Here is a 27,933-nt window from a genome sequence, read left to right as displayed (position 1 = left end):
ACCGGTCATGTGACCTCGGTATCGGCAATTGTGATGGCTTCAACTGTACCAAATACAGTAGTAGATAGTCTAGTAGTAGTAGATTAAGTCACTTCCTATCACTTATCAATTAGATACCGATAACCCCCTCTCGGATCTCCGCAATCAATGCGGAGAACCATCTCCACCATGCACGATCCAGCTATAAAATGCCGTACATGCCAGTTTCCAACTCTAGCACCCTGAGTAATACAATTCAACCCTACCTCATACTTAGTACACACCAGGCACAACCATGCAGCTCGAAGCACCACAACAACGCTTCATCACCAGCGTCGAAGAAGCCCTCGACAAACATGCCTCCGAGCTAGAAGACATCAACAAGAAGGCAAGCCCCAATACACCCTCTTACCAGCCATAACTCATATACTAACTAACAACCCTCAGATCTGGTCCACCCCGGAACTAGCCTACACAGAACACCAAGCCCACGACAACATCTGCACACTCTTCGAAACCCTCCAACGTACCAACCCATCCTACCGCATCCAACGCTCCGCCTACGACCTCCCAACCGCCTTCGAAGTAACCTACACGCACGGCAGCAGCACCGGCGGCCGCACCATCGTCTTCAACGCCGAATACGACGCCCTCCCCAACATCGGGCACGCCTGCGGCCACAACCTCATTGCGACGAGCTCCATCGCCGCCTTCATCGCCACCTGCGAAGCCCTCAAACACCAAGCCCCAGAGGACTCCAACTACACCATCCGCCTCCTCGGCACCCCCGCCGAAGAATCCGGCGGCGGGAAAGTCCGTCTCCTCGACAATGGCGCCTACAAGGACGTCGACGCCTGTCTGATGGTCCACCCTATCCCCATGGCCCCGGGCCATCCGGAGCTGCTGAGCTTGGCCACAGTATTACCCGGTGGGTTTCTAGCGAATGACAAAGTCACCGTGACGTTCACGGGCAAGCCGGCGCATGCGGCCGCAGCGCCGTGGGAGGGCGTGAATGCATTGGATGCGGTGGTCGCGGCGTATGTGAATATCTCGCTGTTGAGGCAGCAGATTCTGCCCACGCAGAGGATTCATGGGGTTGTGGCTAGTGGGGGGGATAGGCCGAATGTGATTCCTATGTCGGCATCAGTGGATTATTATATTCGCTCGCCGACGAAGAAGGGATTGAAGGCGCTGACGGAGAAAGTGGTTAAGTGTTTCGAGGCGGCGGCGTTGGCGACGGGGTGTGGGGTGGAGTTTGAATGGTGAGTTAGCCAGTTCCTACGGTTAATGCTTCTGAATGCTAATGTATGGTGGGTAGGGGTGTCTCATACGACGACCTCAAAACCAACAATCCTATCTGCGAGAGCTACGTCTCTGTTATGCGCGCTATGGGTCACCATACGGTGATGAATAACGCTGGGCAGTCTGGTAAACTTACGGGCGCGTCTACGGATATGGGTATGTCAATTTTTACACTAATACATCATACTAAATACTCTCTGAATCAGGTTGATTAATGATGGTACTTACAGGAAACGTCTCTTACGCCCTCCCCGGCTTCCACGGCCTCTTCACCATCCCAACAGACGGCGTCAATCATACCCCGGGTTTCACCAACGGTGCTGGTTCCCCGGAGGCGCATAAGCGCTGTCTGGCTTGTGCGGCGGGGATGGCTGTTGTGGCATGTCAGATTGTGACGGATGATGAGTTTGCGAGGAGGGTGAAGGAGGATTTTGAGGTCGAGGCGGAGGAGTAGTTGGTTTAGCTTTGGGGGTTTAGGGTTATGATGATGGACGTTGTTTATCTATTCAATGAGTATGAATGATTGTCATGACATGATGATTGCTGGTCTGTGAGTGTTTGTGTGCAGCGCAGTAATAGTAAGTTTTATGTTCATCTATAGTAGTTGAGGGGTAAATTGGAATCCTTCGATAGACAACAAGCGTGCGATTTGAGCAACAGTAGGGGGTTTTTTTCCGCGATTCAAACTTGAGAGTGCTACTTAGTTATTCAGGGGACTTAACACACCTCGCTCAGTACTTATCTTAACAAATTATCAACGCAGTAACTCCGTCCAAATAACTCGATATCCACATCATATTCCATATACTAAATCACCCCCCTACTGGATATCTACCCCATCAATAAACATACCTAAACCCTGGATTCTTCAAATCCGTAACATCAGCCAACACCTCCCTCTCCTCCCCTTCCCCGATTCCCATCCCCATCCCCATCCCCATCCCCATCCCCAATCTATCCCTCCTTGCATTCTCCCACCTCAAGTACACCACAAACGCCACAAGATCCACTACTACGACGGCCAAGCACACAAACACGGCTATAAAACCACTCTATATATACCAACCAACTTATGTTAGTTCATTTCACAAGTACTGCTTGTCCAGTTGGTTGGGGTCAAACGCACCTGATATCTCGGCGCCTGACTCTCAAAAAACAACTGCGGGCCGATAATATTCCCCGCGCAGTACATGATAAAGTATATGGCGCTGACGGTGGCTCGCTTGGTGATACCGCCGATGCTGGCGCTGATCATGGCCATTGAGAGGGGTAAGCTGACGGAGTAGAGACTCATGAGGATGAGGCCGATGTAGCGGGAGGCGATGGGTTTGGTGCTGTAGACGAGGGCGGTTCCTAGGATGCTTTTCGGTTCTTGTCAGTGGGGGTGGAAGGGGTTGGAGCTGGGGATGGTCGGGGAAGGGGGATGTACCTGACGCAGGTGACTATGATGGAGGTTATGCAGCGGCTGTTGGCGAGTTTGGTCGAGGTGAAGCAGCTATATAATCATAGAATGTTAAATGAGGTTCATATTTAGGTGGGGGGCAAAGGTGGTAGGGCATACGATATCAAGACGATGAGGAAGACGATGAATCCTCCAGGCATGCCTAGCAGCAGTGTATGTTCAGTGTCGTATCCGAAGCCCTGGAGGATAAGGCCAGAGAACTACGTTTCGTCAGTTCAGTCGCACATTTCTACTAATAAAGGCAATTAACTCACCGTCGTATAGCCACCGTTGGGAATATTGCAGCCCAGAACAAACACAGCCAAAAACCATGTCTTCGGGTCTGTAAATGCTTCCAGAACCTGGCCCCATTCGATCTTATTGTTTTTGTACCCCGCTTTGTTTGCCTTCAATCGTGCCAGCGCAATGACCCTCTCCTCGTCTGTTAGAAAGGAAGCATTTGTTGGTGAGTCGGGCAGGCGGAGGAGCATTACAAAACCCCAGAGGAAAGTGACGATGCCGAAGATGATGAACATCCACTGTTCAAGTATTAGCTTTGTTTTCAGAATCAGGGTATCTGAGACGGTTCTACCTTCCATGATGCTAAACTGTCCTGAATCTGCCAGATACCCACGGCAATAGCATTACCGAGCACCAGTGACAAACTATTTCCACAGAACCAGATCCCATGGCGTAGCGGTTGTTCAGACGCGCGATACCACAGAGATGTAAGTAGGCTGAAGCCCGGGGTTACACTGGCTTCTGCGCAGCCTAGGAAGAACCGGGCGACCATGAGTCCGGTGAAGTTTGTAGTGGCAGCATGACATGCGAGGACGACGGCCCAGCAGAGACTATAGCTGTAAGCATGTGGTATGGTGTCAGGAAGAGGAAGACGTACTATGTGCACGCTAAGTACTTCCCCAATGGGAACTTAACGAGTAGTAGTGATGCAGGATAGCTGGATACTCCTCATCAGAATTGATCACTCAAGCTAATACTGCTTCACGTTATATCAACTCACCTAAACGCAAGATACCCAAAATAGAAGATCGACGAAGTCCAACTATACTCCGTCCCATGCAGCTTCAGGTCCGTCAGAAGACCCATAATAGCAGAGTAATTCAACGTCTGCTTGTCCACAAACGACATCATGTACGCAACCAGCATGATGGGAAGAATCCTAAGTCATCATTAACCCTCATCCACTCCCATGAACCACATCCAAAGCATACATACCGAAAATCAATCTTCCTCACAAGCCTCTTCTCCGCCTCAACAGAGAACCGAGGCATCGATTCCAGCTCGATCACCCCATTATCAAAACTTGTTTTCACAGCTTCATGATCACCACCACACTCCTCCTTCTTTTCAGTCGTGAAGTCCGCCATACTACTGTTGAGAAAAGACGACAGTATTCAGGCGAATACCAACACGCGCATATTCTCCCCTAAATACATTTCCAACACCCACTCAGATATCATCCAAACCCCCTCAGCATCTTATCAACCATATCTTGGCACGAAACTCAATATCATAACTGCAACACCCTCCACCAACACGATCATTGGCTGTATCGGCAAGGCTGGCCCCGATCGACAACAGCCGATGCCGAGATAGAGTACCTACCACTTTACCCCAGGTTTTCACTCTTATCGAGCCTGCATCAGGCTAGCGGGTTGAAAATTCGTGCGCTGCGCTGATAGCAGGGTCAAAGCCGATGTGATTGGTGGTAGGGTGAGACACCCACTAACGGGTATTGTTGTTGTTCTAGGCAGTAGTGTTAGATATTAGGGCCTGTCTTATCGCCGATTCCCTATCGATGATGGCTTGAACGGAAGATGATGGAGAAGTTACCTTTTACAATGTTAACGTTCTTAATAGTGTACCTGGATGGTGTGCACGCTTGTAATTTGCCCTTATGAGTTAGGAAATACATTATGATGTGTGGAGCAATAAGGTCTCATAGCAGCAGACTCGACTGTACATAGGCCAGGCAAAATGTTTTCTGCCGCACTCGAATGCGTATACCCTGTAAGTATGATATCAGCTGTGTGTATGGGCAAATCGACTATCGCGGCTTCTCTGCAAGATGATAACATAAGGAGGGTCGGCAACGTCTTGATCCTGGGTGATAAACATGGATCTTGTTGTTGGTGGGTTCGGCAGCGTGTTGCATAGCCGTCGGCAGCGAGTCCATCCACTAGCATCTACCCTAGCCCAGTCTCTGGTCATTCTAGTACTAACCTGCACAGTCCTGATTATCTCGGTCCCACCATATCGTATTTCTAAGTATTCTATCACTGGCTAATTCTCGTTTATCTCATACACGATATCTTCAAAATCACGCTTCAAATTATGGTATAATATCTCCATGTCGCATATACAATCATGACTCTACTGGGATGCCACAATCTGGTCCTTGACATACAGGTCGACGTACTGGTCGACATCATAGCCCTCAAGAGCGGCCCGGTCCCAGCCAATCTGGATCAGCTGGTCAATGCGGGCCTGGTCAAAGTGCGCCTCTAGGTGACGCTTGTACTTGGCCAGAATCTCCGGCTTGGCCTCCTCACGCCGCAGACGGTGGCCCAAGGGCGCCTCAACAACCACCTCATCAAGCACCGTTCCGTCATTCAGAGTAACGGTGAGGGCGTTGGGAATGGTGCGCTTGGCAGGGTCGTGGTAGTCCTTGGTGAACTGGGGGTCCTCGACACAGTAGATGCGCTTCCGCAGGTCATCCAGGAGCTGAGAGGTAGCGGCCTCCGATCCGTCGGCGTAGTCGTTGGCAGTCAACCGGTTGAAGGCCAACATGGTTGCGACCATGTACTGGCGAGCTGTCAGTATGCGGAGTACATGGCGAACAATGTTTGAATCCAAAATAACCTACTTGAACACAGTGGTCACGATCGGCAAAGTTGTCCATCGGCTTGAACTGCTTGTCAATGATACGGATGCACGCCTCGTGCGTGCGGTTTCTGATCTCCTTAATGTCGGCGGCGGTCTTTCCAAGAGCCTTGAGCTTCACGTTAATGATCTGAGCGGCCTCGATGGCAGTCTGGGAGTGGAACTCGGCTATTATTGCAGCTGTTAGTATTTCCTCCATACTGATGTTCGATGCTAGACTTACCCGGGTAGGAGACCTTGAAAAGAACATTCTCCATGACGTAGCTACCGTAGGGGCGCTGGAACTGGAACTTGTTGCCCTTGAACAGGACATCGTAGAAACCCCAGATGGGGGCAGACAAGACGGTGTGCAGGCCACCCTCGCCCTTCTGTACCTTCAAGACGAGGTTGACGGCCCGCTGGCATGCGTCACCCGCAGCCCAGGACTTCCTCGACATGGTGTTGGGGGAGTGTCTGTAGGTACGGAGCGACTGTCCGTCCACGAACGCCTGGGTAATCGCATCTGCGGTCTGCTTCTCGCTGAGACCGAGCATCTTTGCAACCACGGCAGTGGTGGCAACCTTGACCAGGACCACGTGGTCCAAGCCGACCTTGTTGAAGGAGTTCTCCAGCGCCAACACACCCTGGATCTCGTGGGCCTTGATCATAGCCTCCAGGACATCCTTGACCTGGAAGATCTTGCCGCCGGCGATGTTTCCGCCCGCACGGTTTGTGCGAGACACCCAGTCGGCGACAGCCAGAATACCACCCAGGTTGTCCGAGGGGTGACCCCACTCAGCAGCCAACCAGCAGTCGTTGTAGTCTAGCCAACGGATCATAGCACCAATGTTGAAAGCGCCATTGACAGGGTCCAGCTGGTAAGGCGTTCCCGGAACACGAGTGCCATTGGGGACCACGGTGCCGTCCACCACCGGGCCCAGGAGCTTGGAGCATTCCTTGAACTTCAACGCCTCCAGACCGCAACCCAGGGTGTCGAGGAACACCAAACGGGCGGTGTCATACTGCAAGTCAAGACATCTGCAATTAGTCCATCGCACACAAGGAAAAAGCCAATAAAAATACGGGAGAACCATCGTACCGCCAAGTCCGAGTTCACATTGTAGTTGTGGATATAGTCGGCCATATCCTTGATCTCCGGGTCGTACGGCTTATCGCCGGGAACGACGGGAGCAGCATGTTGAAGAGGAGACATGGTGGAAAATTGAGAGACGCGAGAAAATGTTGAGGGAGTCCTGAGACTGGGACGAGCAATGGAGGAAAGAGAGGATGCAGGCCTGGAGACGGAGGAGATGCGGGAGGGCCAAGTGCGGGGAGACCTGTGGGTCAGCCGTCTCAACGCTGAACAAGAGGCAGACATGATGATGATTGATACCCAAGACGATGCAATCAGTTAAGGGAGGATGATGCAGCAATGCCGCCGGGTTGAAGAGGAAGAGAAGGGGAAGAAGAGGAAGGAAGGGCGGAAAGTACGGAAGAAATTGGGGGGGAAATAAAATAGTAGACTTACGTTGCTGGGGGCAATCCAAGGGAAGAAGGGGAAAAGGAAAGGGACGGTGAGCTAAAGTCACCCTGATCTCATACCGCCCCCGGCCTTGTACCGAGGCCATTTTTCTCTTTTCCTCCTACAATTAATCCGGGCGGTTATTGCCGGCTGGCCGGAGACACATGAAGCGGGGAGGGATTCTCATCAATTCTCTTACTAGTTACTACTTTGTTACTAGTGTTAGACTTACTGATCGGAGAAGTCAATCGGCGCCTTTTCGCGTGGTCCCAATATTCAGAAAGTCAATGGCACTCAAAAACCAGTTTCAGTGCAACCGGTGCCTGACCCAGAGTTTTCTCCTCCTCAACACCTTTATCTCTGTGAATTGCTGTTCTAAACTACTAATAATGTTGGCTGGGCCCCTCCGTCTCAACCTCAGAATGCCCGGTCGAGAACTAGTGCTTTAGTATCATGCAGGAGGAGCCACCTTGCATGTCCTACGTCGACCGGATCCTGCATCTCCAACGCACAATTGAGATCATCTGGAAGCAAGATTATTTATTATCCGCACATCATGGTTCTCCTCTAACGTTTCTTATATGTTTCTTCACCCAAATTCGACCCTATCGTGGCAATGGCTGCCCCCTTCACTCCGCGGTTGGGCGGCTTCATGCCTTCCCGCGGCTATCAATGAGAGGCAAAGGCATGTGGATCTCCTGGCGGATCATCCCCATCTTCCCCCTCAAGCTCTGACAGTCGGGACTCCACTCGCTGAGGGTACCCGAATTCCACACCGAGGCCCGAAACACAATAAGAGCCCGCCAATACTTTTCAAATTCACTGTGGAAAGAAATCACATAAGGTCCACGGGTTCTTGCAGTCATAATGAGAAGAGGATCATTGAGGTTTTTCTAATTGTGAATATATTTCAATAATATGCGTGGACGGCATTTGACAAGAGCTTCAGGGAACGAGGAGAGATCTGGAATCGCACGTGATGCCCCAAAAAAGACACAATGATCAACCAGAATCAGAATGGCCCTCGCCGCTCAAGATTCGTTTCCTCCTCATCTGTTCGCTGCAATGAAGCTTTCACCGAACGGTATATGGCTTCTGCCAGCTTCGGCGGCACTGCATTGCCTATCTGTCTCCGCACCTCGCGAGGCCCGAAGCGGAATCGCATAGGGAAAGTCTGCAGGCACGCAAACTCTCTGTTGGTGAAGCCTCGTCTGCCCGATGGATGATAATTTCCGCCGCCGCCACAGGTTATCGTTCGTGCCTGTCTGTTGGCGTCGAAGGGTAGTCGGTCAATCGCGCTACGTTGCAGCGCGCCCTCGACATCATGATCGGAGGCCCCACGAGGAATTCGCGAAATGACCTGGTTAATTGTCACGTAGTCCCTGAGGCCGGAACCAGGTAGCCCATGCGTTGCCTCAGGAAATGGCGGGAGTGTCTCCCCGGGGCTATCAAGGCCATCAGAAGAAGTAAACAAGAAAGACGCGATATCTACTTACCCAGATGCGATGATTACCAACCTCCTCCGTAGCTGTGGTACTCCGAAATATGCACAGTTCAGAATGGTCCACCGAACAGAGTAGCCAATCTCAATAAAGTCCAGAACCACCCGATGGAAAGTTTCTCGATGCCGCTCATATAATCCGCTCGTCTCCTCCATCGTGTGGACTCTCGGCTTTGCCTTCCGAATAAGCTCCGCGCAAGAGAAGATACATGCGGAATTTGCATCATCTGTAGCGCACTGTACGGTCTTGGCTGGTGAGAATGTCTGGCATGGCGGAGAACTGTGCGTAACATCAACTTTAAGAAAATCATAGTTGTTCGTCAGAAAGGAAAAGACATCCGACTCTTCGCACTCGGCATCTCGGAAATTGAGACTGTACGTATTCACCGCGTGTCTGGAATTATCAAATGCCCAGGTAGGGCGCAAACCAGCTTTGAGAGCACCGCAGGATACTCCGCCGGCGCCACAGAAGCCGTCTCCAAACGTGTACTGCCGACTGCTCTTGTTGTCGGTGTTTTGCCCGGTAAGATCAATCACAGGTCCCTCAAGATCAATTGCCTGCGGAGCATCACTCGCACCAAAAGAACGGGTTGTTCCCCTCCACGCCTTGCGCAGACTGCTCGGATAGGTCCTATACCCTTCATCTGCTTCGTTAAATGAGAGGTATTCCACGGAAGCAGGGTCATCTGGCTTGTCACGGAAGTTCTCTTTTAGCCGGCAGAACAGGGCGTGGGGGCGCTGTTTCTTCAAGGTATCCTTCTCCACATGGCAGGCATTCGTAAAAATGACATTTACAATGCGCTTGATTAAGGGCAATCCAATGTTTCTAGTGTCATTTGCGATCCAAATGAGCTCGTTGGGCCACTTGGGGATATAAGTGCCCTTGTGGCCGGTAGCGCGCACCAAGTGCCTCCCAGTGAAGAAGATCTCTTTTGACACAACGTGCTGGGATATGCTCTCTATCCGGATGAATCTTCCGTCGAAGATTTCAAGGGATTGCCCGGGCGTGTAGACGATACCGTTTGCGCACCATTCTTTGAGAGGACGCTTGGCTGGTGCGACATCAATGAACTGCACGTCCTCATCGAAATCTTGTCTTCGGGGGGCTTTGTTCCAGTTTTCTAGTAGTCTATCGAAAGCAGCATCGGTCAGGTAGTCTTGTTCATTGAACCCGTCTTCGGTGTCAGAGTCGAGTTCAATAATCTCGTTGAACTCAGCGGGGGAAGAGTCTTTCTCAGTTGCTGGGCCGGAGCGATATCCCGTTTGAATGTTCAACACCAGGTCAGGGTCGTTCTCAACAGTGACACTGCTACGGTCTGAGTCTCCATCAATAGACATGACGTCTGACGGCCAGTCATCGTCGCTCTCGCAGAGGTGAGGTATGGCAAAAGAGAATGGAGCCATTCTAAATGACAGGTAGATAAATAAGAGGAGAAGATAGATGGAGGGAGATCCTTGCAGATGGAAGAATGATGGAGAAGCGAGAATCTGATAGAGATAGCAGAAGACGGGCAAGAAGGGAGGATAGAAGTATAGGAGAAATTGGCAGAGGAGAGAAAGTTGGAAGACAAGAGAAGACATCTTTATATGCAGAGGGATGGGCAGGAAAGGGCTGCTTGCAGGTAGATTGAATAGGGATTAACACATGAAGCAAGCCTGGATAGACGACATCGTGCAGAATAACATGCTTTGCACACATGGGCCAGAAGAGATATATGATCCTACTGGGGGATGGGGATGTGAATGGAGAGTCTGATTGGCTACGAGGGGGAGAATTGCTACAGTAGACATGATTAAAAAGTGGAGGAGGGTAGAGGAGTGTGAGGAGTGTGTGAGCGTGTGAGTGTGTGAACATTAGGTAGTTACATGGGCTATATAGGGCTGTGAACATGAAGCTATTTTGAGGTGTGTAATAGAAGCACCTGGCTTGTGAATGAGTTGTGAAGTACATTATGGCTGCTTGCTAGTCTTGCATCACCTTGGCTACACAGCTCCCTCACACACGTCTCACAAGCCTAATTCAGTGAGATTGAGTGTGACTAGGCAGCATCCACAACAGTCTAGGCTTATCAGCGTTGCGACAGGAATGTTCCGAGTGAGAAGTAGTAAAATAATGGCAATAGCCTGTGCTAACATAGCTAGTGGTTGTCTATAGTTATTCACTACAAATGTAGATAACACTTACCTAATCTCCGCACTCATCTCTGAGTGGTCGATACCAGCAAAGCATGGATCAACCAATGGTAGGAACGGGCGGGGAGCTGAGTCAGGTCCGGCATCGGCATTACTGGAAAGCCGGGGCAATCTCCGGTTTGTGAAATTTTTCTTTGGTTTAGCGGCTACCCGCAAAAATTCTTCCCTTTTACTCGGTTGGCAGTGGAGAAGAACAGGAGAAATAAGATGCGAGATCCCTCTCTCCTCTCTTCCTCTCCTAAAAAAACTCCTTTAACCATGTTATTCGCTTCACTTATCCCTCCGTGGGCGTGACATTGGCCATTATCCGCCACCATTACTACCTCTGCATGAGTCTTGTTATGTCTCGATAGACGTTTCCGGCTCTATCCCATCTTTTTACACCCGTCCAATTCCGTTTTCTACCCCACCACACCGTGTGTGTGTGTTTCCCCCCAAGTCTTTCTCTACCCGTTCTGGATGTGAGTATAGGATCGCTTTCCCTTATCTTCCCTTTCTTGTTCAATCCTCGCCTCTTTTATGATGAATTTCGGTTTTTTTTATAGATGTTAGACTTCCTAAGCATCATTGCGGATATTTTCCGATCTGACTATACTTACATTGCCACTGAAATTTTGCCTTGCTGGTCATTACTTTCCGGAAGCGCGTGCTAATCCGAAGCTTCCAACTAGAACATCCTACCGCCGACATAATGTGTGGTATCATTGCTCTGATTCAGGCGAACCCCTCGTCGTCCGCTGCCATCGACCTTCATGAGGCACTATACCTGCTTCAACGTGAGTTTAGCCCCTCCAGACTGCGGGGACTATCCGCTGCTTGAGAAACACCCACTAATATTAGTCCGATCGTAATTAGACAGAGGTCAAGATGCAGCAGGAATTGCCACGTGCGCAACCGGCGGTCGCATCTATCAGCTGAAGTCGAACGGTATGGCCGCCAAGGTTTTCAACGATGGCGCCAGGGTAGCAGACCTGCCGGGTTCTATGGGAATTGGTCATTTGAGATATCCTACTGCCGGGAGCAGTGCCAACGCTGAGGCTCAGCCATTCTATGTGAACAGTCCATATGGTATCTGCCTGGCCCACAACGGCAACCTGATCAACGCTCCCGAGCTGAAGAGATATCTCGACATCGAAGCCCACCGTCACATCAACACTGACAGCGACAGTGAGTTGATGCTGAACATCTGGGCTGACGAGCTGAGCGAGACGAAGAAGGCGCGTGTCAACACTGAAGACCTCTTCTCTAGTCTCAGCCGCATGTATGAGAGATGCCAGGGTGGCTGGGCTTGCACTGCTCTGCTTGCGGGCTTCGGTCTTCTGGGTTTCCGTGACTCCTATGGTATCCGTCCTCTCGTCATCGGTTCCCGGGCCTCCCTTGACGGTGAGGGCACCGACTACATGATGGCGTCCGAGTCGGTCGCTCTTCACCAGCTTGGATTCAGCAACATCCGCGACATCCAGCCTGGTGAGGCGGTTATCATTGAGAAGGGTTGTGAGCCTATCTTCCGTCAGGTTGCTCCCAAGAAGTCCTATGCTCCTGACATCTTCGAATACGTGTACTTTGCTCGTCCTGACTCCGTCATCGACGGTATCAGCGTGTACCGTAGCCGTCAGCGGATGGGTGATCGTCTCGCTGCCAGAATCCTCGATGTCCTTGGACCGGAAGTGGTCAAGGATATCGATGTCGTTATCCCCATCCCTGAGACCTCTACGACGTCTGCGGCGGCCGTTGCCCGGTATCTGGACAAGCCTTACTGCCAAGGTTTCGTCAAGAACCGCTACGTCTTCCGTACCTTCATCATGCCTGAGCAGAAGACCAGACAGAAGGGTGTCCGCCGCAAGTTGAATGCTATGCAGGCCGAGTTCAAGGACCGAAATGTCCTCTTGGTTGATGATAGTATTGTGCGAGGCACGACCAGTCGGGAGATCGTCAATATGGCCCGGGAAGCCGGTGCTAAGAAGGTTTACTTTGCCAGTTGCGCCCCAGAGATCACGTAAGTGGTAGCAGTCCCAATTTGCACGTCTTCAGTTGCTTACCATCTTCACAGACATGCTCATATCTATGGTATTGATCTGGCATCGCCTGCCGAGCTCGTCGCACACAACCGCGACACCGCGTCTATAGCCAAGCACATTGGTGCGGACAGTGTCATCTACCAGACATTGGAAGACTTGAAGGGTGCCTGTGCTGAGATCGCTCAGGAGAATGGGTTGTCCGAGCCACGCGACTTTGAAGTCGGTGTCTTCTGCGGTAACTACATCACCCCGGTCTCCGATGGCTACTTTGAGCACCTGGAGAAGCTCCGCGGCGAAGGTCGCAAGATCAAGGCGCTGGACCGTGCCAAGGAAGCTGTCACCCACGGCTTTGCCAGCGAGGATGACTTCCGCATGGCGGCCAACGGTGTCAAGCTGGATGGCTCGGGCAACATCATCCCCGCTCAGGACCCCAGCGAGTCGGAGGTGCCCCAGGTCAGCGTGTGCACCACCCGCAAACACAAGGAAGAGGAGCACCCCAAGGTGAAGGATCGTATGGACATCAGCATCCATAACATTGCTGATCACGCATGATTATGACATTATGGCCTATCTAAACCATTTCATGGCATTTATGTGGTCTGGAGTCTTGGAGTTCGTAGATGGTGGACGATAGATAGGGAGGCCATTTGCTTTGTTATCAAAGACAGCGAAGGGCTGAGATACCCTGCGTTTAAGGAATATATAGACCACCGATGAAAATTCTCGTGCAACCGGACATATGTTCATAGAATGACGTAGATGCAGGACGGGCCCTGCAGGTTCCCCGATCATGTGACGACGATAGATCATCTCGCGTGGCCACCACCTCTAGACTCTTGCATAACTATTACGGTGATGACTTGAAACACGATTCAATTGGCGACTCCTGCGTCATGCAGCATCTGTCTTGCCTCGTCCTTCAGCCAGCGGTATACACCGTGGTTTGAATCGAATTTGCGCGGTATCTCCAAGGTGCCGGTCGGCTTCTCTTTTTGTCTTTACCGTGTGAAGAGTACACTGTCGTCCATCCACTATATGTCATTGATTGAGTAGTTATGGCTCGTATGACACGATCCGCCACTGCGCGGGAGACAGCGCTGCTTGCTGCTCAGATGCAGCAGAAAGACGCCCAGCCATCCAAAGTATCAGACCCGGATGCTGCAGCCTCCAAAAAGTCATCCAGAAGAGCCACCACCGCTACATCTGGCGGTCGGCCCATGAAGCGCAACGGGATCGTGGGCGAACCTGCCCCCAAAAAACTAAAGACAAACGGCAGAACTACAAGAATCAATAATGCTCAAGAACTTCCTCACAACCTAGGTTCGGCTACTCTGCTATCCGAGCTGCAAGATAAGAGCGCTCCAATCAAGCTAGACACCCGCGACACCTCTATAAAGAAAGAAGACATAGATGCAATTTCCAATACACTGCAGGACACTGTGGACAAGGCCACAAGAGCGGCCTCGGGGCCTAGAGAAAAGGACAAGAGATCCAAGAAGACTAATACATACGGCCTCACACCTGGAATTACCCCATTCCCGAATTGGGCGCACCCCACCCCTGATGAATGTGAAGAAGTCAATCGACTGCTCTCGACCATACATGGAGAGATTGTTGCCCCTACCACTATTCCTGAGCCATCTCTCACTGTTACCGGCTGTGGCGAGGTTCCATCAGTCCTTGATGCTCTCATTCGCACTTTGCTCAGCGGAGCAACAACGGGCAATAACTCCGCCATGGCTTTTAACGGTCTTGTGCAGAGGTTTGGTATCCTGAAAGAGGGGGTTGGAAAAGGAAGTGTGGATTGGGACGCTGTCCGTCGGGCGCCACTCAAAGATGTCTTTGAAGCCATCAAGCGTGGCGGCCTAGCAGACGTCAAAAGCAAGAAGATCAAGGCTATACTAGACATGGTCTACGAAGAGAATCAGCAGCGTAGAGACATGCTGCTGAAAGGTTCTCAGGACGCGCCACAGGATCTGCTTACGAAGTCCGAAGGTGGCAAGCAGTATGAAATTGCATGCGCTGACCAGAACTTCCTATCCCTGAACCATCTTCACAGCTTAGCCACAGAGGACGCCATGGTGGAGTTGGTCAAATACCCGGGGATAGGCCCAAAGACTGCTGCTTGTGTCTTACTGTTTTGCTTGCAACGCCCTTGCTTTGCGGTCGATACTCACATCTTCCGTATCTGCAAATGGCTGGGCTGGGTGCCTCCGGACAAAGCCACGGAGATTACGGCGTTCAGCCATCTCGAAGTACGCATCCCTGATCATCTGAAGTATTCCCTTCATCAGCTCCTCATCCGTCATGGTAAGTCTTGCCCACGATGTCGGGCAATTACTGGGCAGTCATCTGCCGGATGGAAGGAGGGTTGTGTGATTGACCATTTGGTGAAAAGGACTGGAAAGAGGAAGGGAGGTAGCACGGAATCAACGGAGGATGTCAAACCCAATGGACGAAAACGCCGTGGTTGAGCAGAGATGCTTTTAAACTCAGCACCATGTGTGACTGTATACCTATGTACGGAGTGCTTTGCTGTTGATTAGCGAGTTAGTGTCATCATTACTTGAATGATGTAGAGCTAGATTCTGCTAATGAAGACAAGTAAAATCTCAACCCATTTCAAGGCGATGATGGTTTGCGCAGGTATTATCACTAGTAGCAGTAGATGCACTATATATATCCGATCAGGATCTTCGTCTGCCATTTCAACCGATCTTTTCTGGGGCACCGCTTGAGACCAATTCATAGGGTCAACCAATTAAGCCCTCAAATAACTATGAAGCCTCAAGGACACATAATGATAATACATCCGTATCTTTACAATTGCCCATGATCTCTCGTCAGTTGTTTACTGCAAAAAGCTGGATGGAACCCGCCCCCTTGGCACGTGCACCCGCATATCGGAGCAGTGGATAATCGATCGAACCACCTCCGGACAGTCCTTAAGTTCCCCCTCCCTTTTGCCATTTTCTGTCCTTTCACACACGCAGAAGGGCCTGGGAAGCAGAGCATTGAGTCAATCGCCCCGTGCGACTTTCACCATGGACTCACTCAACCATTTCATCCCTCCGGCTCTCCTGCCTCTGGTGGACCATCTCCGGACCCAGGGCCCGTTACTCGGCGTCACGTTGCTCTCGCTCGCAGCCGCGTACCTTGGTTATCTCTACGTTCTGGGTAGGAAGGAGGCTGCCGTTACATTCAATGTGCCCATTCCTCCCGAGATTCGGGCCAATTGGAAGGGCGAGAAGTGGGACAGTCTTCAAGGGGAGGGAAGAAAAGTGCTGGAGGGACAAGTTCGGGGAGTAAGTCTGCCTGTACCCTCTCCTTTACTGAACATACCTGCCTCTCAATATCTTGACATGCTTCTGACGTCTTTCTCCTGCGCAGCAATGGAACGACAACCTGATTATGAGCTATTGTCCCGCGGACGGAAGAGTACTCGGCAATGGAATCAAACCCGCAACTCCTGACGATGTCGATCGCGCAGTCCTGGCTGCGAAGAGCGCACAACTTGAATGGGCCAATACTAGCTTTGCAGAGAGGAGGAAGGTCCTGAGGACGTTGCTGAAGTGTGTACTCATCCTGCCATGTCAATTTTCACCCACCAACGCAAGCACTGACCTTGAACCCTTCATCCAACAGATACGTCCTCGACCACCAGGATGAACTCGTGACCGCTTGCTGCTTGGACTCAGGTAAAACCAAAGTCGACGCTGCATTCGGAGAGATCCTCGTCACCGCCGAGAAGCTGAAATGGACCCTCGACCATGGTGAAAAGGCCCTGGCACCGGAATCGCGCCCGACAAACTTCCTGATGATGTACAAGAAGAATATGGTCACCTACGAGCCTCTGGGCGTTGTCTCCGCCTGCGTCTCATGGAACTACCCCTTCCACAACTTCATCTCCCCTGTCATCAGTGCTATCTTCGCAGGAAACGGTGTCGTCGTGAAACCCTCAGAACAAACCGCATGGTCCTCCGCTTTCTTCCTCGAGGTCATCCGCGGCGCCCTCTCCAGCTGCGGCCACTCGCGCGACCTCGTTCAAAGCATCGTCTGCCTCCCTAACGTCGCCGACCACCTGACCTCCCACCCGGACATCTCCCAATTGACCTTCATCGGCTCCAAGCCCGTGGCCCACAAAGTCTGCGAGTCCGCCGCTAAATCTCTTACCCCGGTGACCGTCGAACTGGGCGGCAAGGACCCAGCCCTGGTTCTCGATGACTCCCGCACCGTCAGCGAAATCTCCGCCATCGCCTCAATCCTCATGCGTGGTGTCTTCCAATCCGCCGGCCAGAACTGCATCGGCGTAGAGCGCATCATCGCCCTGCCCAACGCATACGACAAGCTCGTTGAGACCGTTTCCTCCCGTATCGCCCGTCTTCGTCTCGGCTCCATCCTCCTCGACTCCCAAACCTCCGCCGGAACCCCCGACGTCGGCGCTATGATTTCCCCGGCCTCCTTCGACCGCCTGGAATCCCTCATCGCCGACGCCGTCAAGCAAGGCGCTCGTCTGATCTGCGGTGGAAAGCGCTTCGAGCACCCCGAGCACCCTCTAGGCCACTACTTCACCCCGACTCTCCTGGTAGACGTGACCCCGACCATGAAGATCGCCCAGCAGGAGCTCTTCGCTCCGGTCTTCCTCGTGATGCGCGCCTCCTCCGTTCCCCACGCCATCTCCATCGCCAACTCAACGGACTACGGCCTGGGTGCCAGCGTCTTCGGCTACAACCAGACTGATATCGCGAAGTGCGTGGCGAACATCAAGTCGGGCATGGTGTCGGTCAATGACTTTGGCAGCTACTATGCGGTTCAATTGCCGTTTGGTGGCGTCAAGGGATCCGGATACGGTCGGTTTGCGGGTGAAGAGGGCTTGAGGGGTGTCAGTAATATCAAGGCAGTCTGCGTGGATCGGTTCCCTAAGCTTATGGCGACGAGGATTCCGCCCAGAGTGGATTATCCAATTCGCAAGGGTGATGGTGCGAAGCAGGACGGCACCGGTGCATGGGAGATGTGTAAGGGAGTCGTGGAGACGGGGTATCAGATTACGTTGGGAGGGAGAGTGAGTGGTATCTTGAGGCTGTTGACGAATATGTAATATCCAAACCTCAGTAAATTATAAGTGGTGGATGGGACGAAAGGGAAAGGATGTGTAGATTATCGATATGGTGATTGATGGTAATGTGTACGATAACATAACATAACATAGGTAAATAGATTCTTATATAATGACATTATGCATGCATATAAACCCTTTCACCTCCTCACTACTATGTATATCTTAGACAGTCAAGACACCGATATCCACAATCAACCTATCAAACAAAGCAAACACCATCCCAGGGCATCCCCTCTCACCTGACCTTCCCCCTTTCCAAATCCATCACCATAAAAACCCTACCACTAATCCCCATCAAGCCCCCAAGGAACCGCCGGGGGGAGGGGGGGGAAATTATAAGTCATGACGTCACTACACCACCCCCTCCCCCTGTTGAATATACAGGGGAAAAATCAAGACCAGCCATAACGTCAAATCAAGGGTCTCACTCAGCCTTATCATAAGTGGCAACACTAAATGAACACACTCTGCCTCCATCGTCACAGCAAATATGACCTAAAAAAAATAAATAAAATAAAAAGTAAAATAAAAGTAAAATGTGAATGGGTACTTGATCCGCACCGGAAATTCCCCGAAGGGAGAAAACATCAGCGTCGTTCTGTCGTCGGTATGACGGCATCCATCCCCAAGTAACAACAAGTTGGTACATGGTTCCAAGGATGGGGATTCCTATTGTAAGATGAAAACTGGGAAATAATAGTTATTTAATATGTAGGGTGTATGTCGATCATATTAAACTTATAGTTAGTATTATCTTTTCTTCTTTTCTTTTCTTTCACTTGGACAAGCCACTGGGAAAAAAAAAGTACTACTTGTGTTAGACACATACATCATCGATCGTCCCCCCCTTGTACTTCTTCATTCACTTGTCGCTGCACGACACACATATATATACCTCTGTGGGATACTTTCGAAATCTTTCTTTTGATCAACATGCGTCCTTTCAGTGATACTTCTACTCATACTCCTGCTTCTTCGAGCTATAATTCTACGGTGCCGAAGGGATCGAAATAATTCCATCTAACCTCTATCATACTACATACAACTACTACTGCTTACAACGAAATACGTTGAGTCGTCAATATGGGTGCTGTGGTTTCTTGTGTATGTCTTTCTTCTTGCTCTTCTTCTGCTCTTCTGCTCCATAACCAATATGGTGATTGATGATTGGCTAACACATTCTCTATATAGATCACTAGTATCTTCCACGCCATCGGCGCTTGCCTGATGGGCATCGTCAACACAATCGGAGCTGTCTGCAAAGCCATCATCGACGGTGTCGTTACCCTCTTCGACGTGATCATCTCGTGCCTGACCTGCGGTTCCTGTGGTGGAAGGAGGAGAAGAACGCGGAGGTCAAGAGTCTGACATTAATTAAATACGAGACATGTCCAACCTTGACCTCGACCTTTTGACTTGAACGCCATGACGTTATGACGGATATGAATATGGATATCAGTTCGGAGTTTTTGTGGTTCCCCTGGATTGCTGCTACGTTTCCTTCTCATCTTATTTGCTGTGCCTGATATCCTGTGTCTCCATATCGAGCAATGAAATCTTTCACCAAATTAATAAAATGTCGAAGTAAATCGGGCGTACCCCGTAGTTGTATACCGTGTATTTCCTGCGGACTGAGGTCATCCTGGCAATTTATCCCGAGATGCCTGTCCCAAGTTTAGCCATCAATTGATCCTTGAGCTGAAAGTCGTCAGATGGGATATCCTCCCATCGCTGACTCACCAGCAACCGGACGAAAGGGTCCTCCACCTCGCGCGCATACTTTAAAGCCACATAGAAGTGATTTGGCAGGACCGGCCACCGAATGGGGTACTTGTACCACGGCACACGAATCCGCATGCTCAGCAATCGCTTGAACGTTGCGAGGTCACGGTCTCGAATCGTCTGTCGGAGGATCCGCTTCGCCCGCGGGTGCTCGGGATCCTCGTCAAGATAGCCGTCCGGCGAGAGCAGCTCGAGGAAGTCCAGTTTAGAGTCGGTCCACGGAGGAAAAAGTAGCTTGTCCGGGACCTGGACTGGTAGGTTGGCTGCGAAGCATGGTAGCCGGAAGATGTCAGTCTCCTGGTAGATCTCGCTCGATGGACGGATCTGGACTGCGCCAGCATCGAACCACACTGCAACTTTGCAGTCCACATCCGACTTTGCGATTTTGGCTTTGAGGATCAGGTCGCCTTTGCCGCGATGGGCATGGAGCGTGTCATCAGGTGTGAGATGTTGATCGTTGTCGAATTGCTCGCCAATACTGATGAGGGTCTGACGGTCTTCAGGCGCTAAGTCTAGCTGTAGACACTTGCGGCGGATTGTGTGCTCGATGTAGTCCCTCTGGCATTTCCGGATCAGAGGTAGTGTACACCAGCGACAACTGAGGATGACGTTTTGCAGGTTCCTCCTCTCATTGGGAGAGATAGCGAAAACATCAAGAGGCCAGGGAAGAAAATCAGGTGTAAAGAAATCTTGTCTTGCGCTTTCGTTGGTGCTGCTGAAGACATAGCGAATGACCCAGGTGTATAGGACCGTGTTGGAGAGAGCCCGGGCAATGTGTATGGAGGCTCGCGGGAGGTTGACTTCGAGGCAGTGAAGGAAGATCTCTTGGATAATTTCCACCGGTAAGCTCTCGAGTGCTGATAATCCGGCTAAGGCCGGCTGCGAGACGTTAGGCATTGTGAACTCAATAGTAATGGCCGTTCAAGTAGTAGCTATCCGTATACTGGCGAGATTATATATTATGAAGTCTTGAAGGGACGGTACTTGGAGAAGGTGGCCTGAGCTCCAACAATCATCCTGGCGATAAGCTTACCATCCTGAATTTAAGTACTTGTAGAGTGACAGGGCCATCGGTGTTTAATGGTCATTAAAATAAGGTCTAGACCACTCAGTCTCTCAGCTGAGTTCCTGGCGAAGTAAAAATAGGGGCGCGAATCTGTCAGAGTGGAGATCGTAATTTGATTGAACCGATAACAAATAGGTTCACAGAAGATAATCTTAAGCCTCTAACTTTGATGATTTGGCTTTGTGGCCCATAATCGATCCATCACGACGTGGATGTGCAATCCAGAGTCAGCCTTGAAGTGCGGGATTCCCTGTGTTGTTGTTGTTGGCGCAGAGAGTTTAGGCTGCTCGGGATCGGCTAAGTCTCGAGTCTAATCCCAGATGCCTTGCAAACTACGACCATGACAAACAAACTGTTTGCTCAATGCGGCAATCAAGACCGAAATTGGAAGCAATGCGATCGGAGTGAACTGGGCCTTGAATTTGGGGAAAAGGCGGGGATCGTTATAATGAAGCATCTAATTTTATCATCTTGACTGCCCTTGGTGTTGGCATGGGACTAATGTCGATAACACGTCGCACTGGGTGTCCACTATTCGCAATGTCCTTGAGAAATGCTACAATTTGATTTGACCTGATTATTAGACCGTGCATACTGAACACCTTTAATGGTAGAAATAGTCGACTGCTTGATATGGAGCGTAACATAGCGGTCGAGGGCCGATATACAAAAACGGTCCGGTGGTGAGGGAACCATCTAAATTCAACATTGTTTCTATACATGACCCTACAACCGACATCACACTGCCAGAGAGCAAGGGTATCCTAACTGGCCAACATGCTTGACAACAAAGGGTAACTTCGTGTGATTATACTGGTCGAAGGATGGAGAGACGTAAATAGGTACAAAAGATGTGACCGTTTAAACAACGGACATGTCGCCGAAGCGCTCCTGTAATTCAAACATCCATTAGTTTCACTCGTCGCAGAATCAGGCAATAGGGCAGGTATTGTATCACGCACCTTGTAACCAGCCGGCATCCATCTGCCCTTGGAGACAAGGGAGGCGGTCTTCTCGTCGATCTCGGGCTGAGCGGCAGCAACCTCGTCCTAAACAGAAAAGAAGAAGAGACATTAATAAATCTGTACCAAAACCCTGCGTACTCCAACTCAGGAACACCATAACATACAACAGTGAGGTCCTCGAAGGGACGAGCGGTCTCAATGTTCTCGAGGGTCTTCTGGAGACTGCGGAGCTCGGACTCAACCTTGCCCTTGGTCTCCTCAGCGCCCTTGACGGCCTGGGCCTCGAAAGCGTCGATGGCCTTCAGCTGGCGGCTGACATCGTAGGTGGCGGGCTTGAAGGTCTTGAAGTGGTTCTCGATCTCGTTGACGATGGCCTGGTTCTTCAGGACCTTGCGGTAGTGCTCGAAGTCGACAGTCTGGGCCTGCTCAGACAGGATCTGAACCTTGCGGCGCGCATCGTCGTTACGCTTCTTGAAGGCCTGGAGGGAAGCAGCGGTCTGGCCGCGGAGTCCGAGGGAGCTGGTCAACTTGGCCCAGTCGACCTTGAGAGCGGCGCTACGCTGTACACCACGCAGTTAGCTGACACATTTCTCTCGCCATCCGAGACAATTTTATGACAAAAACAGGATCCCCACATACAGTGGCCATTTTGAGATGTGGAACGGAGAAGGTTGGGGGAGAGAGGGGAGTTCAACGTGCGAAGCTGGAGGTTCCGGGAGGGTGAGGGTTGAACTCGGCAAGATTTGGAATGGGGATGCCCTCACGTGACCACGGCTTTCCCGTGTTCCCGAACTGGCACTACACAAGGGGAGTTCGCAGGGGGCGGGTGTGCGTATAGATAGTCCGGAGAGCTTACATGTTTATACTATTCAATTATAGCCCGAATTTCTTCGAATTTGAATAAGTCTCCGGTTACGGAATAATTTGTGTACTTTTTTTTTTTTTTTTTTTATTAGAAAATATTCCAACCCAAATGGAAGGTGCCAAATAGTGCTTCACATCATTCAATTCTGCTTTTGGCTAAATGATTTACACTATGGGGCCTGACAGTACATGCATCCTAGGGGATATCAATCTGACCTCGCACCCAAAATCCATCCTGCCAGCAGGGCCAAGAGACGCCAGCCACCGATTCATGCGTTCATTTCCGGCGGTGTTCATATGCTGAGAGCCATGATGGAGTTGACGATATCGTTGTCGTTCTCCCGGAGAGCCTTGACGGCCTTCTTGCGGGACACATTAGCCTGGGCCATAACCAGTTCGATGTCCTTAGCCTCAAGACCAGACTCATCGACCTCCTCGCCATCATCCTCTTCCTCCTCCTTCTTGGCCTCAGCCTCGGGGGCCTTGCCCTTGCCGTGGTCGTGCTCGTGGTCGTGACCAGCGTGCTCGTTGGCAGCAGCCTCAGCAAGCTGCTGGGCAGCGGTAGCCTGAGCGGTGGCGTTCAGGTCCTCGATCTTGGCCTCACCGAAGATGCTGTCGCAACAATGTAAGCTTGAGATGATTCATCAATTCGTCATAGTCTTAAGGAGACACATACATCCAGGTGTTGCTGGAGGGGGAGCGGTAGACATCGGGCTGGTTGATGACGAAAAGGATCTATATGCGATTGATTAGCCTCTGCGGTCTGAGAAAACCCTTCGTCGCCCACAATAACTCCACGAGTGCAGGTTCTGTTGAGCGTCGCACGGGAAGGAGGGACAGGGCCGTATTCATACGTTCTTGGGACGACGGAGAGTGACACGAGTGATGCCGGGAACGTGCTTCAGGCCGAGCTTGCCAATGGCCTTGCGAGCCTTCTTCTCGTTGCGAGAGTGGATGGTGACAGCGGCACCACCGGGGATGGTGGGCTCATCGCCAGCCTCAGACTCGGAGGAGCTGCCGGCATCCTCAACGTTGGTCTTGGGAACCTCCTCGTCGGGGAGCTCTTCAACACGGGGGTCGGCCATTTTGTAATTCGAGTGAGCCTAGAAGGGCTGTAGAGTTGATGGTCAGCAAACCACACTGTGGGACGTGACTGGTCGCTGAAGGTGGGAGGTTCGCAGATGTCCCTCTCAGACCGTGGTACACCCACAAATCTGCGGGAAATCGCCAAAATCGACCGTAAAATTGAACTTCGCGGCAAGGAATTCCATTTCAACTTACCTAGACGCGGAACAAAGGGCTGTGGTGGATGAGGGGGATTTTTTTGCCTTGTTGTAGTTGGGAAGTCGCAAAGCTGTGTGAATGTCATCCTGCCGAAAATCGTTAGCGAGCTTATTGGGACCCTCACCCCGGACACACAGAAGCGATGCATCTACAGATCGTAGTACAACCACCACTTCTACTGACGCAAGTGTTCATTTTCCATTATATAAATATGATCTAATCTGCAGCAATTCATTGCACCGTATCAATTCTACTGTTTTGATTTACTGAAAACACATTTGGCTTTGTGGATTGGTTTTTGTCTAAGTTGATGACCAGGTCATGTCAAGATCATTAATACCCCGAGATACCATTTGCCATATACTAATTGCAAGGCGTTCCGTGCCGCCCTCCATCTTTCATGACGTACGAGGATAACCTATGCCAGGATATCAAAGGTTCTTGAATCATTTTTATGCTGTCAATAATGCGTACAGCCCATTTTGCTGAAAATAAATAAAACCATCAGCAAATAACCCCGTCCCAAGGCAACCCTGTCACTCTATGCACCGAGCCTCATGAACCGTCTATGACTTAGGAGCAGCCGCCCTGAGCTTAGCGTGAGCCTTCTGGACCTCGTAGCGAGCCTGTAAAATCCAACATGTCAGCACTTGTTCCTGCAATTCCCATGCACATCATATCTCCGGCTCTTCCCCAGTAATCGACCAATAGTCCCGACCACTTTCATATGATTTTCCTCCATATAACCCAATATTCCGTGCATGTCACACCATCGCGATTCGTAAACGTACCTGCTTCCGGAGGCGGAGGACCTTGAAGCGCTCGAAGTCGGACAGGTTCTTCCTGCGCTCAGCGCGCTCGGTCTTCTGGGCGAAGTTGGACTTGGCCCACTTGCCATCGATCTCCTCCTTCTGCCAAAGCTTCTTCACGGGGCCAGTACCGGCAGCACGGGGCAAACGGGGGATGACGAAGTGAGTGAGGGTGGCGTGGGAGAGAGGAAGGACGTGGCGGGGAACGATCTTCTGCTCCTCGGTGGAGGGACCGTCAACCAAGACCTAATCGATGCAACACTTTTGTCAATATCGCGTTTCCTCCTAATATATAAATCCGATCCCGTCGCGCTCGTAGCAACTCCGGTATATGCGCAAAAAAACGTACACGCTTGTGGTCGACAATCTCAACAATGGCAGCGAGCTTGCCGGTGTAAGGACCGCTGCGGATCAGCACAACGCGGCCAACCTCAACCAGCTTCCATTGAGCAACCTGAACATCGATATCGGCCATGGCGAAGGCTTCCTAGAAAAATAGCAAAAAAAGGGACGTCTTAGTTGAAGTCTTGCGGGGGTCACGGTAAGGGCGGACAGCAACTCACGGTCGACAGACTCCGGGAGGACGGTGTTGATAATTTGTTGTCGAAATGTCGGGTTGTCGAAGTCGTCCGAAACGCACAAGTCGCTCTGGTCTGCTGGATAGCGAATTTCGGTGCTGCGGCCCTTCGCCCACAAGAGTCTCGCTTAGCAGCCAGTAGCAGCCCACCCAGGGGCGTTTGCGTGCGGCCTAGGGCTGCCTCCCGGCCTTAGCGCGCTCCATCGGAGGTCGGATATTATCCGCTCCGATGGAGTTGCTTTTAAGCTTCAAGTTTTCAACGCGATCTACTTTGCTTGTTCCTCTTGCTATCTTGCAGAACTTAAAAGGTCCAGACTCCGTCGACCTTTGAGCCATCTTGCATCAGAACATAATGTTGTTCTGTCCAGAACTACTCCGCCATCTTGTTTACTAACTCAAACTCCACCAGGGAGCTGGACTCTCCACACATTAACTGGTAAGCTCTTTCTACCTTGAAGCTTTCTATGTTTACTTCCTTCCCTCCTTACATGATGCGGTAATTTGCGATTGACCCAGTGTCTGTGAGCCCTCGCCGGGGTTCTTATACAGCACTGTCGCATGATATTCAATTTCTTACATATTCTGATATCCTCACTTCTACATTGTTTCTTGACACCATATATACCTTCATGAGTCTCATCGCTAACATGTTGAAGACCAAGCAGGTTTGCGCATTCATGCCACTCGACTCTACTGTTGCCAACAGCTCGCTTTTTCGGTACGTTGCCACTGCACTTCCTTGCTCGCACACCCCCCTCCAGTGATTAAAAAACTTTATCACGCCTAGATAGTAGTTGATGCCTTTGGCAATGAAATTTACTTCATCACCAAGATCTCTGAGGAGCATCTCATTCCACAATATTGTCACTCATTGCTTGTTTGACTGAGTTCTAACTCGTGGACTTATAGGTTTTCCGATCACGCTGCTATAGAGCCATTAGCTAGAGAAAATATGAAATTGATTGTTTACACTCTTATGAATAAATATGGACATCCTTGAACTCGTAGAAAATTTATCTTGTAGAACCGTCGAGACACCGCTCAGCCCCGCACCCATTCGATCACTATTGACCGTGTCCAACCAATGACCCCCGTGTATGATCCGCCCTCCAGTATGACTTCATGCTCTGCAAGACCAAAATGCAGGCAAACAATGTACCTGTATACTTCCACTTCTAGGCAGATTGTAATTTAATTTCCATTTTACTGCTGTCCACAAAAAGTACATGAATATGAACTAATATCCCTATCCCTTTTCATGAGGTCCGTCTATATCATTATATGCAACCTGGTACCGACATGACCCTATGCTGAACCAGTTGCTCCACCACGAGATGCAATCGACATCGGCCCCTCCCGACTCAGCACCCACATGAAAACGAACTGGATGACATAGGAGTAGATGAACAGGAACTGAGTGCGACGGTTACGCTGCGAGCGAGCAACCGTATGCATAGAACCAGTGCGCATAGACGCATCACTCGTAGAGTCCGGGAGAAGAACGTATTTCAGGGAGCGGAGCTATGAGGCGTCATTAGTAAAGTGGTCAACAAAGCATACGGTCATGAACGTACCAGGAAGAAGGCATTAGCAAGGAAGGTGTAAATGAAGACGACCCAGCCAACCCAGCCACCGGTTCCTCGGCCTGGAGTGAGGATCTCAGATGTCAACAGAGTGACAATGATGCCGACAAACTTGTATCCCGAATATGCCACCAAATCCAGCAGCTGTGACTCGTTGTTGATGCTGAGGATGTACATAGCCAGCTTCAAGCACATTATCTCGAACAGAATGACGGCGATAGCTGTGGTCGTGATCGAACCAAGCAGTTCCGGATGGAAGTTACCGCGGAATCCGGCCAGCATCGCTGAGAGAAGGATGTATGTGACCAGTGCCATGACGGGGATGTACATGTCTGGAGAGTTGAGATCGTCACGCGGAGGCAGGAACATGGATGAGTATTGTTGCTGGGATATCTGGCCATTGGGGCCCGTTGAAGCTGTTGTAAGGCGTGCCTGTTGACGGGACCAAGGCTTGTGCCGCCAAGGGAAGAGAACGAGGGACAATTTGTTCAGGACATAAGAGTTGGAGACGTTAAAGTAGTGCTTTAAAGCTGGTATAGAGACATAGCGATTGAACTTGGCGCCTGGTTAGCAATTCTTCATCTATAGGCACCATTGAAGCTGCTGCTTACGTTCTGCTCCATGTATTCCTGTCCAGCTGCCATGGCGGTCTTTCCGACCTGGAATCCCATCTGCGCAGTGGGATCATTGATAAACCCCCCAAAGCCAGGAGCATACGTTCCGCTGCCACCCTGCGCAGGGGCGGGCTGATATGGGTTGCCATAGCCGGAGGTCTGAGGCTGCTGTGATGCCGGAGGCGGCGGCGAGCGCATCATGGGGACGGTCGAGACATGCTGAGGCACAGGATGGTGAAGGGGAGGGGACTGCGCCGGGGGTGGAGCGAACGACTGGCGGTACATGGTTCTTGGGTTGTAATAATCTTAGTGGAGAGGAGTTCAATAGTCAAAGATTGTCTTGCAAAGCTCGAGGGGTTGCCGAGACGGCAAATCGGGGGTGACTGGAGCGCAGAATGGGAAGAAGGTTGAGGTGTGTTTCTACGTGGCTG

General features: G+C 50.9%; 11 protein-coding genes across 11 annotated transcripts; 4 read left to right on the top strand and 7 right to left on the bottom strand.

The window, feature by feature from the left end:
- Positions 1-274: 274 nt before the first annotated feature.
- BO83DRAFT_460940 (M20 family metallopeptidase) lies at positions 275-1,735 on the top strand (the record flags this gene model as incomplete). The annotated part of the gene is made up of 4 exons (XM_025537229.1): positions 275-313; positions 427-1,241; positions 1,298-1,437; positions 1,512-1,735. 4 exons carry the CDS (start codon positions 275-277, stop codon positions 1,733-1,735), a joined length of 1,218 nt encoding a protein of 405 aa, XP_025390534.1.
- A 385-nt stretch (positions 1,736-2,120) lies between these two features.
- Positions 2,121-4,369, bottom strand: BO83DRAFT_356084 (putative MFS allantoate transporter; the record flags this gene model as incomplete). The annotated part of the gene is made up of 9 exons (XM_025529178.1): positions 3,959-4,369; positions 3,744-3,902; positions 3,621-3,680; positions 3,315-3,579; positions 2,998-3,261; positions 2,843-2,943; positions 2,711-2,776; positions 2,408-2,642; positions 2,121-2,333 (listed from the first exon to the last, which is right to left on the bottom strand). The coding sequence occupies exons 1-9, from the start codon at positions 4,108-4,110 to the stop codon at positions 2,121-2,123; spliced, it is 1,515 nt and encodes a 504-aa protein (XP_025390533.1). The 5' UTR covers positions 4,111-4,369.
- A 615-nt stretch (positions 4,370-4,984) lies between these two features.
- Positions 4,985-7,140, bottom strand: BO83DRAFT_376308 (putative 2-methylcitrate dehydratase). Its single transcript, XM_025530675.1, has 4 exons — positions 6,705-7,140; positions 5,850-6,627; positions 5,610-5,794; positions 4,985-5,548 (listed from the first exon to the last, which is right to left on the bottom strand). Exons 1-4 carry the CDS (start codon positions 6,981-6,983, stop codon positions 5,117-5,119), a joined length of 1,674 nt encoding a protein of 557 aa, XP_025390532.1. The 5' UTR covers positions 6,984-7,140; the 3' UTR covers positions 4,985-5,116.
- Positions 7,141-8,139: 999 nt separating this feature from the next.
- Positions 8,140-10,032, bottom strand: BO83DRAFT_356078 (DNA cytosine methyltransferase; the record flags this gene model as incomplete). The annotated part of the gene is made up of 2 exons (XM_025529177.1): positions 8,140-8,572; positions 8,624-10,032. The coding sequence occupies 2 exons, from the start codon at positions 10,030-10,032 to the stop codon at positions 8,140-8,142; spliced, it is 1,842 nt and encodes a 613-aa protein (XP_025390531.1).
- Positions 10,033-11,512: 1,480 nt separating this feature from the next.
- Positions 11,513-15,313, top strand: BO83DRAFT_307384 (amidophosphoribosyltransferase; the record flags this gene model as incomplete). Its single annotated transcript, XM_025527331.1, has 4 exons — positions 11,513-11,597; positions 11,677-12,817; positions 12,872-13,350; positions 13,893-15,313. The coding sequence occupies 4 exons, from the start codon at positions 11,513-11,515 to the stop codon at positions 15,311-15,313; spliced, it is 3,126 nt and encodes a 1,041-aa protein (XP_025390530.1).
- Positions 15,314-15,804: 491 nt separating this feature from the next.
- Positions 15,805-18,083, top strand: BO83DRAFT_376305 (aldehyde dehydrogenase family protein). Its single transcript, XM_025530674.1, has 3 exons — positions 15,805-16,144; positions 16,230-16,411; positions 16,485-18,083. The coding sequence occupies exons 1-3, from the start codon at positions 15,884-15,886 to the stop codon at positions 17,935-17,937; spliced, it is 1,896 nt and encodes a 631-aa protein (XP_025390529.1). The 5' UTR covers positions 15,805-15,883; the 3' UTR covers positions 17,938-18,083.
- Positions 18,084-18,805: 722 nt separating this feature from the next.
- On the top strand, positions 18,806-19,542 carry BO83DRAFT_376304 (uncharacterized protein). The gene is made up of 2 exons (XM_025530673.1): positions 18,806-19,062; positions 19,150-19,542. Exons 1-2 carry the CDS (start codon positions 19,042-19,044, stop codon positions 19,324-19,326), a joined length of 198 nt encoding a protein of 65 aa, XP_025390528.1. The 5' UTR covers positions 18,806-19,041; the 3' UTR covers positions 19,327-19,542.
- Positions 19,436-20,802, bottom strand: BO83DRAFT_214121 (uncharacterized protein). Its single transcript, XM_025526754.1, has one exon. It carries the CDS (start codon positions 20,635-20,637, stop codon positions 19,609-19,611), a length of 1,029 nt encoding a protein of 342 aa, XP_025390527.1. The 5' UTR covers positions 20,638-20,802; the 3' UTR covers positions 19,436-19,608.
- Positions 20,803-21,667: 865 nt separating this feature from the next.
- BO83DRAFT_396754 (ATP synthase D chain, mitochondrial) lies at positions 21,668-23,720 on the bottom strand (the record flags this gene model as incomplete). Its single annotated transcript, XM_025533152.1, has 6 exons — positions 21,668-21,697; positions 21,769-21,855; positions 21,936-22,331; positions 22,959-23,247; positions 23,312-23,370; positions 23,490-23,720. The coding sequence occupies 6 exons, from the start codon at positions 23,718-23,720 to the stop codon at positions 21,668-21,670; spliced, it is 1,092 nt and encodes a 363-aa protein (XP_025390526.1).
- Positions 23,721-24,196: 476 nt separating this feature from the next.
- On the bottom strand, positions 24,197-25,313 carry BO83DRAFT_376298 (60S ribosomal protein eL14). Its single transcript, XM_025530672.1, has 3 exons — positions 25,078-25,313; positions 24,711-24,974; positions 24,197-24,545 (listed from the first exon to the last, which is right to left on the bottom strand). The coding sequence occupies exons 1-3, from the start codon at positions 25,201-25,203 to the stop codon at positions 24,486-24,488; spliced, it is 450 nt and encodes a 149-aa protein (XP_025390525.1). The 5' UTR covers positions 25,204-25,313; the 3' UTR covers positions 24,197-24,485.
- Positions 25,314-26,484: 1,171 nt separating this feature from the next.
- Positions 26,485-27,896, bottom strand: BO83DRAFT_333105 (protein transporter YIF1). The gene is made up of 3 exons (XM_025528325.1): positions 27,500-27,896; positions 26,880-27,443; positions 26,485-26,826 (listed from the first exon to the last, which is right to left on the bottom strand). Exons 1-3 carry the CDS (start codon positions 27,785-27,787, stop codon positions 26,611-26,613), a joined length of 1,068 nt encoding a protein of 355 aa, XP_025390524.1. The 5' UTR covers positions 27,788-27,896; the 3' UTR covers positions 26,485-26,610.
- Positions 27,897-27,933: the final 37 nt, after the last annotated feature.

This window comes from Aspergillus eucalypticola, assembly GCF_003184535.1.
Source record: "Aspergillus eucalypticola CBS 122712 chromosome Unknown BO83scaffold_6, whole genome shotgun sequence".
In the NCBI taxonomy this organism is placed as follows: Eukaryota; Fungi; Ascomycota; class Eurotiomycetes; order Eurotiales; family Aspergillaceae; genus Aspergillus; species Aspergillus eucalypticola.
Note: the sequence above shows the minus strand (reverse complement) of the source record. Positions and strands in the feature narration are given on the sequence as shown.

Coding starts and splice junctions, on each gene's coding strand:
- BO83DRAFT_376308 (XM_025530675.1), bottom strand. CDS start 6,983: ATGTCTGCCTCTTGTTCAGCGTTGAGACGGCTGACCCACAGGTCTCCC. Junction 5,795..5,849: donor TTTCAAGGTCTCCTACCCGG/GTAAGTCTAGCA, acceptor CTGCAATAATAG/CCGAGTTCCACTCCCAGACT. Junction 5,549..5,609: donor ATCGTGACCACTGTGTTCAA/GTAGGTTATTTT, acceptor ACAGCTCGCCAG/TACATGGTCGCAACCATGTT.
- BO83DRAFT_376305 (XM_025530674.1), top strand. CDS start 15,884: ATGGACTCACTCAACCATTTCATCCCTCCGGCTCTCCTGCCTCTGGTG. Junction 16,145..16,229: donor TGGAGGGACAAGTTCGGGGA/GTAAGTCTGCCT, acceptor TCTCCTGCGCAG/CAATGGAACGACAACCTGAT. Junction 16,412..16,484: donor GTCCTGAGGACGTTGCTGAA/GTGTGTACTCAT, acceptor TTCATCCAACAG/ATACGTCCTCGACCACCAGG.
- BO83DRAFT_376304 (XM_025530673.1), top strand. CDS start 19,042: ATGGGTGCTGTGGTTTCTTGT. Junction 19,063..19,149: donor TGGGTGCTGTGGTTTCTTGT/GTATGTCTTTCT, acceptor TTCTCTATATAG/ATCACTAGTATCTTCCACGC.
- BO83DRAFT_214121 (XM_025526754.1), bottom strand. CDS start 20,637: ATGCCTAACGTCTCGCAGCCGGCCTTAGCCGGATTATCAGCACTCGAG.
- BO83DRAFT_376298 (XM_025530672.1), bottom strand. CDS start 25,203: ATGGCCGATATCGATGTTCAGGTTGCTCAATGGAAGCTGGTTGAGGTT. Junction 24,975..25,077: donor AGATTGTCGACCACAAGCGT/GTACGTTTTTTT, acceptor TGCATCGATTAG/GTCTTGGTTGACGGTCCCTC. Junction 24,546..24,710: donor TCCTCCGCCTCCGGAAGCAG/GTACGTTTACGA, acceptor TGGATTTTACAG/GCTCGCTACGAGGTCCAGAA.
- BO83DRAFT_333105 (XM_025528325.1), bottom strand. CDS start 27,787: ATGTACCGCCAGTCGTTCGCTCCACCCCCGGCGCAGTCCCCTCCCCTT. Junction 27,444..27,499: donor AGGAATACATGGAGCAGAAC/GTAAGCAGCAGC, acceptor CCAGGCGCCAAG/TTCAATCGCTATGTCTCTAT. Junction 26,827..26,879: donor TTGCTAATGCCTTCTTCCTG/GTACGTTCATGA, acceptor GACGCCTCATAG/CTCCGCTCCCTGAAATACGT.